This window comes from Poecilia latipinna, unplaced genomic scaffold, assembly GCF_001443285.1.
Source record: "Poecilia latipinna isolate Pla-1442-1.1 unplaced genomic scaffold, P_latipinna-1.0 Scaffold1572, whole genome shotgun sequence".
Taxonomy (NCBI): Eukaryota; Metazoa; Chordata; class Actinopteri; order Cyprinodontiformes; family Poeciliidae; genus Poecilia; species Poecilia latipinna.
The window spans coordinates 23,465-31,447 of record NW_015114188.1 but is presented as its reverse complement, the minus strand read 5'-3'; the positions used below and the strand labels follow the sequence as shown (position 1 = coordinate 31,447).

The window sequence follows — 7,983 nt, the reverse complement described above, 5'->3', positions numbered from 1 at the left end:
TTATGAGAAGTGATTTAAGTAAAGAATTTGTGGTTACAAAAAACAACACTTTTTATCTTCTTTTCCTGAAATGTAACTTATTAAAGGGTTTGAGAAAAGTTGCCAGAAAGCTGTTAAAAGATGACTAGTTACATGGAAAGGTTTGTGAAGCAGAGAACAAAGTCATTTGGCTTTAAATGCAGACAGAGATTATTAAACATTTTCAGCTCAGTTCGAACTCAGTCTGTCGTTAAATACATAAAAATCTGTTTTTATGTATCTAGTTTATTAAATTAGGGTTTTGTGTGTCAGACAAACACAAAGTGAGTTATATTTCAGAAGTTGAAGGAAAATGATACTTGCTTTTTGACATTTTTTACAAACAAAAGTCTGGTGTGCATTTGCACATCAAGAGATTTTTCTCTATTTTGTCTGTATGTTTTCATATAAATGTTTTATCGTGCGTTCTGAGTCAGTCCCTCACAGAAATCCTTTTTGCTGCCGTTGCAGCTGCAAGAGCTTTTGTGCCGTCGGTACCCATTTGGGACATTTAAAGATGGCAATTTAGTCTATTTATGTCCTAAAACAGATTAATCAGTTTAAGGTCTGTACTTTCCTCGGGCCATGTGAAACATGGAAATACTTTGATCTAAAGCAGCATGTTGTAGATCAAGCTCTATGTTCAGTGTTGCTGTCAGACTGGGAGGCAAACCTAACCCCTTGTCTCAAGTCTTTTACACAATCTAAAATCTTTTCTTTTTCTTTCAATTATCCTGAATTTAGCTCTGTATTGTATCCGAGTATCTGAACTGGGAATGGATGCCCCACAATTGCCCTTCATTTCACAACTATTCACTATTTTTGTTGCTCCATCACATAAAACATAATAATTAAATGTATACTAGAGTTCGTGGCTGTAATGTGACTAAATGTTTCTGTCTGTAAACTTGAACAAAGGAAGAAGAAAAAACTTTTATGCAACATTTATTAGATGCACTGCATACATGATTTCAAAAGAGGGTTTCAGAGTGTAAGAATTAAAAATACACACTATATTTGTCCTTAAATGGATGCATGGAGGCATTTCAAACCTTAACCTGAGAACAGAGGCTGTAGGTGTTGCAACAGATTTATAAAATTATCTAAACCAAGGACTACAGGAAGATAACTGTATACAGAAAGGCTCTATTTGGTCAAAGAGAGAATAAAGTATTGTAAAGTTTTAGTTTTAGCCATTTAAAAAGATCAGTAGTGAAACGGTATGCAACAAAGTTTATGAGTTAAAACCGCAATTAAAGGCAAATGTAATCAGTCATGACACGAGCTTCAACCCTGCAAGGACAAGCGGGTAGAGATAATTGATGAACGGATGGACATTAGCGTCATTGTGTGGGCAGGGAGGATTTCACCCTGTCCAGCAAGGCAGCAGGATCCTGCAGAAATGCGGGGAGGCTGTTCCGGTTGTAGTAGGCGGCCAATCCCACCGCCGCTGCGGACAGAAGCAGAGGCAACTTCAGAGATCTCCGTCGCTCGGGGTCTTTGCCTGGCCTGGTCTGCAAGGGCTGAAAGACTCTCTCCCACTGGGTAAGGATGGCCTTGCGGGCGCCGGCCCACTTTCCGGGTCCCCTGAGTCGATACTGGTAGGGGGTGCAGGGGCCGAACAGCAGGTTCAGCCCCAGCCTGGGATCGGTCAGCAGCAGCCTGGAGACTCTGGGTCGGACTCCCACCAGGTTTGCAATCTCATCCATGTAGTCCATGTAGTCGACCTGGATGGTGTGTCTCTGACTGGTGACGTACCTGATAGCAAGGCTCGAGTTCAGCATGTGAACAACATGACACGCACAGAGGGTAATAACAACCGTTGGATAACTTTTACCTTTTGGCCATGGCTTCCTGCTTGCACTGGATGTCTCTTTGCATGGTGGATAATGAGGGAAGCTTTATGCAGCCTAAGCAAAAAAAAAAAAAAAGACATTTTATTAAGACATTGGAAAAGACACATGTGCAGTAAATACATTGGTAGCACATTTTTTGCAGATTTCTGGCAACTCTGAACTGATTGCAGCTTTTTATGATTTATCTATAAGAACTATAACGTAAGAAGATATAAAAACTGCATTTTTAATATGTTTTTCTCGCCTTCCTGCAATAAGCGGTTACTAAATTATTTTTGTTTGCTTGTCTTTAGCACTGTAAGTGCAGTTAAGAGCAGCAAGCATTACTAAAACCTCCCCAAATGTGTTCCAAAGAAAACATACATTTTTAATTTAACTTAGGATTGCCAAAAGCCTGTCAATATTTCCAAAATCCAGCATGATTCCTGACAGCAGGGAAGAAAATCAGGAAACTTTCTCGTGCTCAATTCAATCTCCCAATTATTTGCTGAAAGTCTTGCTCTCGCTCTCTCCCTTGCAGCAAAAATTAACAACAGACTTGTCTCGTCATTGAAAGTACAACTTCCTACAGAGTTTGTACTTCAGCTTCTGAGCACCTCGCTGATGCAGAGAATAACAAATTTACAGTTTTCCTCCCTTAGTAACGACTTCTACAGTGAGGCCACGCCCCTTCCATTCTGGGCGGGGCTTTCACCTGCTCTTCCCCATTTAGCCAACTAATTACATGAAATAAAGGTAGTCAATATGGTTTTTTTTTTTTTTTTTTACCTTTGAAGACCCTTGTAGCCCATCGAGCCTGCATTTCACTGATAGGCATGATGGCTCCCAGTGGTTGCACCAGTCCAATGATGGCCAGCGTGGGTCGGTCCAGGTCAGGTGGAAACACAAACTTGTACAGAGATGCGTAGTTATCAGTCACTGGAACCACATTAGAGGCCAGAAATGGAAAGGAAAACTTGTAACCTGTTGCAAACACCTTCAAGACACAAAGAGAGGTTGTCAGTCCTTGTCCCAGCGCTGCCACTTTTTTTTGCACAAAAAGACAATTAAACCCACCACAAGGTCAACATCGTCCACTACGCTTCCATCGTCAAACTCGACAGAGGAGCCATGAAATCTACGGATGTTGGGTTTTACTTGAACTGTTCCGGACAGGATGCGGTTGGGAAGGTCATCGTTGACAGTAGGATGTTGACTGAACACCCTGAGAAACAGGAGGCACAGAGGGGCTAAATTCACAACACAGCTGCAGGAATTATAAGGATTTTATTGATAAGACCTGAAGTAAGGCAAATTCAATGACAGTTGCATTGGTAAGGTTCAGTGTTTTTTTTTTTTTTTTTTTTTTTTTTTGGCAGGTTGTAATAGAATCTGCAAACATCCAGTACCTGTGTTTGGGCTTTAGACTGTACAGAGCATGGTTCACTCTGCTGTTGAGTTGGTTCTCCACAATGGAGGATATATAGTCAGAGGGAAGAATGTGTCTCAGAAGATTTGTCATTCTGTTTAACAGCAAATCAAGCGGTATTCCATTGTCTCCAACTCTGTGCAGAATCCAGGCTCCCCTTCGAGTGCTCAGGTAAACCTGAAGGAAAGTTGCCACTTTTAGGAAATCTTCATGTAAATACCACTGAGAGTTTAAACCAAAAGGGAAAATACAGTTTGTGCACACATAAAACTACTCAGAGTTTAATGTGTGCAAGATTTCTAAAAACACAACTTCCATCACTTTCCTTTCACTTCATAAACTATTCGGTGTTGCTCTGCCATTTGAAATCCTAAGCAAATACACTAAATCTATGCTTGTGTCAAGACAAAAATGTGAAAACATTCATGGATGTGACGGTCTTTAGTCGAAAGCTCCACAAAGTTCATCTCGGCTTAAAGACGCGAGTCGGGTCCGAGGTGATTTCAGTCCCACCTGCTTGGCGAATCTGCTCAGTTCGACGGCAATGTCTCCGCCGGAGTTTCCTATTCCGATCACCACCACCTTCTTGTTTCTCCACTGCTCTGGAGTCTTGTAGTCTCTGCTGTGGAAATACTCTCCCTTGAAAGTCTCGATGCCTGAGACAAAAACAGAAGATTTTTATTCGTCATTATGCTGCTAGAAAATACAAAATTGCAGTGGTCTCCTCTGTGATATAGAAACAATAATATATATATATATGAGGAAACTATGACAAGGGACAAAACTCAGGAGAATATAAAAGATAAATTAAAACAAGTTTGTACTGAGAGTTGAAATTGCATTTGTAGGCATTTTTACGCGAATGATAAAGTGTGAAAGCAACAATAGCAGCAAAGGTCTGACGCAGTGAGAAAATAAGGAGTAGTGGACCCGTTGCAAACGTCTAGCAGTTTTAGGGTGCAGTGAATGGGTGTGAGTGTGTCTGCAAGGGGGCAAAGGTGAGAGGGGAGGTGGGTTAGATAAAAACTAGGTGTTTGCAGGTTGCAGACACTATAGTATTGCTCGGTGTTGTTGCTAATAATAAACCACTTTACTGTCCAGTAAAGAGTTCCCTCAACATGATAAGCTAAGCTGTTTCAAAGGTTGCTAGGTTTTGCAGTTGTGCTCAACATACAACACCAGGTGTTAGATAAAAACAAGATTATTTATATGTTCACTGCCATGAACAGTTATCCTTTTTGCTTGTTCCTTTTTAAACCTTTTGTTACAGAACAGACACAAATTTCGACATGTTTTATCAGGATTTTTTTTTTAAAGGGACGGGGATGGGGTGAATACAAAAGCACACCACACTTTTCAGATTTTCGCATCTACAAAGAATAGAAAACCCATATCTCCTTTTTCATTTCTCATCACAAATATGCTAGTATTACGCTGGTGCGCCACCTAAAAGTACACTCAAGTTTGTTGTCGCCACTACAAATGTGAAAAAGTTTGAAGGGGTGTAAAACTTTTCCGAGGCGTTACCGGGGAAGTCATGGAGAGGCAGGTGAGGGTGGCAGTGATGTCCGATGCAGATCATTACAGCGTCAAAAATGTGCTTCTCCTTTTTGCCGTCCTTGTTCTCCGTTTCAACATCCCACTGTCCCGAACGGGAAAAATCGGACCTCCTCTTTATGTTCACGACTCGGGTCTGTGGGAAACAGAAAGACAGAGACAGTCGGCCACGGAGGTCGACCACCGAACGCGTCGGAGGCGGGAGCCTGACGTTGGCAGTCACTTCCTTACGTGTAAGCGGATGTGCTTGGTGAGCTGGAAGTGATCTGCGTACATCCGAAAGTAGTCCAAGATGAAGGAGTTGTGCATGAAGTTCGGAAAGTGTGCAGGGATGGGGAAGTCGCTATAGCACATCATCTCCTTGGAGGTGTTGATGATGAGTGAATTGTAGATGCTGGCGCGGTCCGGCTCTGGATTCTCCTGCAGCAACAGACAGCTGGGGCTTAAACAAAGTCCAATGAGCTCTCCATGCTGTGAAACTACAGCTGCATCTCCACTCCAAAAAGTTAAACTTTAAGCATACAGTTTTGATAATCTACATCATTCTTATTGCTAATGTAAGCCCAAATTTAAATTTTTCAGAAAATGTGAAAATGACATGGAAGCCCAAACTGTTCCTCCCACCCACTTAATTTTTTATTTTTTTTGCCACTTCCCCTTTTCCTCCAGACACTTGGCACATTGATTTACAATTGAAATTTTACACATAATTGATCAGATTTTGCTTTACAATTTTGCAAGAAACTGGGAATATCACAAGGAATGCTCGTGCAGTTTTTCCTTCCACTGAACTTTCCAGTTATATGCTAGGACAGGGCTCTCTGAATATACAGCTCACCAATTACCCTTCACGGGGCAGATCTTGAAGATTTTTTAATCCTGTATCATATTTTAATTCTCTAAAAAATCTGAATTTTGGGGCTTCATTAACTATAAGAAAGAATAATCGACCCTCGGTAAGGATCCCGCATTATGTGTAATGAACCTGCTGTACTGAACTCACCACCCCTCCACACACACACACACACACACACACACACACACACACACACACACACACACACAAAAAGTATTCGATATTCTGATTAACCGAGGTGACCCTCGCTTCAAAATGCTTGCACCGACCTTAAACCTCCAGAGACCTCCTATGTCATCGCTGCTCTCGAAGCAGACGGGCTCCAGCCCCTCGTCCAGGCAGCATTTCATGCAGGCCAGACCCGAACTTCCCGCTCCGACCACGGCCACGCGACGACTCATGCTTCAGCTCTGCGGAGCGGATCGTTGAGGAGAAAGAAACCAGTATTACCCTGCAGAACATCAACACGCATCCGTGCAGAGACGCACGTCACGAAGCTGCATTTTAATTCTGCGTTATCTCATAGTTCAAGTTTTAAAAAACAACAAAAAAACCCTACAAAGCCGTACACACACACACACACACACACCTCGCGTCAACACTTGATTAAACGACTCAAGAGTCCCCCAATAAATTAAAAACAATTTTTTATATTATTATTATTTTTATATCTAGTCGAAGAGGGCAAAGCGTGACGCTCCTCCCTCCCTGAGATATTCAAAACAACTGCTGCTCCGAAGCTTCATTCTTGGCGCTTTCATTTCCAAGAAAACAACATTCATTCTCCTCTAAACGTGCCAAAAAGTGATCTTAAATGGCGTACCTTTTCGGTTCAGTAGTAGGAAACCCGTTTTCTTGGTGTTTTATATAACTGCATGCAGTGGGTGGAGCGCAACCTGGAGCTTCGTTCGCAGACTGAACCTTTGCTTCTTCACAGAGACTGGGAGGAAAAGTAAACAGACTTCCTGGGCTGGGAAACGCTTTAATACCCGCTACATTAAACAATCATTAATCATGCTGCTGGCAACGACACCAACTGGAGAGATAGCTTACAGACATTACATAGAAGCTAAAAGACGAACGTTTAAAAGATGAGAGTTATTGATAAGAGGATATTTTATGACTTAGACGCGCTCGGTTTTGAGGTTTTACGTGTTTTAAAAAATACTCCCACAACCTTGTTTGAGAAGAAGCTTCCTCTGCGAGAGGAAGCTTCTTGAAATACAACTGCAGATTGCTTTGGTGGTTTGCCACGCAGAACGTCACTGAAAGAAAAGCACGGAGAAACACAGGAGTGGTGGTGTCTTACTCCGGAGTTAGTTTTATTCGAGGTTTTTGTCACAGTGGAAGAATTTATGATTAGTACCAAAAAAAAATAAAAAAATAAAAAATGTTTTGATCCAAAACCTTCATGTTTCTGCTAAATTGCTTGAGATGAATACTGTTTAATACATTTTTTTAAATATATTTTTGACAGAGTAATGCCAAAAAGCTGAGCAAATAATCTGACGTTGCATCAAAGGGTGCTTCAACTGAGTATTAGCTAAAAGGGTGTGGGTAATATGTTATATTATCCACACCCTTAATAAATTACAGCCTTTTGTCCTGTACAGCAATACAGGACAAAAGCTACATTTTTTATGGAAAAAGTTTCAAAATATGGTGTTTGATTTATTGGTCCTGTTTTACTGACTTGAAATAATGGTACATTCAACCAATCAAAATTTCTTCTTGACTATTTACCAGCTTTAGATTAAAATATCACATACATGTTGGTTGGTGTTCATAAAGAGCTCACATTTTCATTTTGATATGCGTTTCAGATATTTAACTGCTAAAACTAAAAATGAAAAACAACAAGCAAGAGTCCAAAACCTTCAGCTGTAGCAAATAATTAAGTCATGAATTGTCTTGTGTATCTGTACTTGATGATTAAAGCATCAACTTTACCTTTAGTCCAGATCTTTCTAATCGTTCATTATTGTCTGACAATAATTCTCATGCCCCAGTCTTAATGTTTGACCTTTGTGTTGTCCTGGTTTAATTTTTATTTGTTTTAGCTAAAGAATAAGCACAGACGTTTGTACTTTCTGTACAAAAAGACCTTTATACAACTCCACATTTGGCCTGAAATCTATTCAAATACTCATTGAGCAATTGCTAAGCAAACAAGTACTCTTGTTGCGATGAAAAACTGAAATAAGTTTGTTCAACAGTAATTTCAACAGTATTCTGAGTCAATATTTTGTAAGGTAATTTTATTTATATTGCACATTTTCAGCAACAAG

The 7,983-nt window shown here is 40.5% G+C and overlaps 1 protein-coding gene across 2 annotated transcripts; it reads right to left on the bottom strand.

Moving 5' to 3' along the window:
* Positions 1-946: 946 nt before the first annotated feature.
* On the bottom strand, positions 947-6,845 carry LOC106963726 (dimethylaniline monooxygenase [N-oxide-forming] 5-like). Of its 2 annotated transcripts, none has more exons than XM_015058796.1 (10): positions 6,519-6,845; positions 5,965-6,146; positions 5,071-5,259; positions 4,810-4,975; positions 3,796-3,938; positions 3,263-3,459; positions 2,931-3,078; positions 2,643-2,850; positions 1,856-1,928; positions 947-1,776 (listed from the first exon to the last, which is right to left on the bottom strand). In XM_015058796.1, exons 2-10 carry the CDS (start codon positions 6,094-6,096, stop codon positions 1,362-1,364), a joined length of 1,671 nt encoding a protein of 556 aa, XP_014914282.1. In that variant the 5' UTR covers positions 6,097-6,146; positions 6,519-6,845; the 3' UTR covers positions 947-1,361. The 2 variants fall into 2 exon arrangements, with proteins under 2 accessions (XP_014914282.1, XP_014914281.1); XM_015058795.1 differs by having other exon boundaries at positions 5,965-6,105.
* Between the last annotated feature and the right edge of the window lie 1,138 nt (positions 6,846-7,983).

Excerpts from the sequence above, each read along its gene's own strand:
- LOC106963726 (XM_015058796.1), bottom strand. The coding sequence starts at position 6,096 with ATGAGTCGTCGCGTGGCCGTGGTCGGAGCGGGAAGTTCGGGTCTGGCC. Across the intron at positions 1,929-2,642 it reads GGCTACAAGGGTCTTCAAAG|GCTGCATAAAGCTTCCCTCA; the intron begins GTAAAAAAAAAA and ends TTTTTTGCTTAG. Across the intron at positions 1,777-1,855 it reads CAGGAAGCCATGGCCAAAAG|GTACGTCACCAGTCAGAGAC; the intron begins GTAAAAGTTATC and ends CCTTGCTATCAG.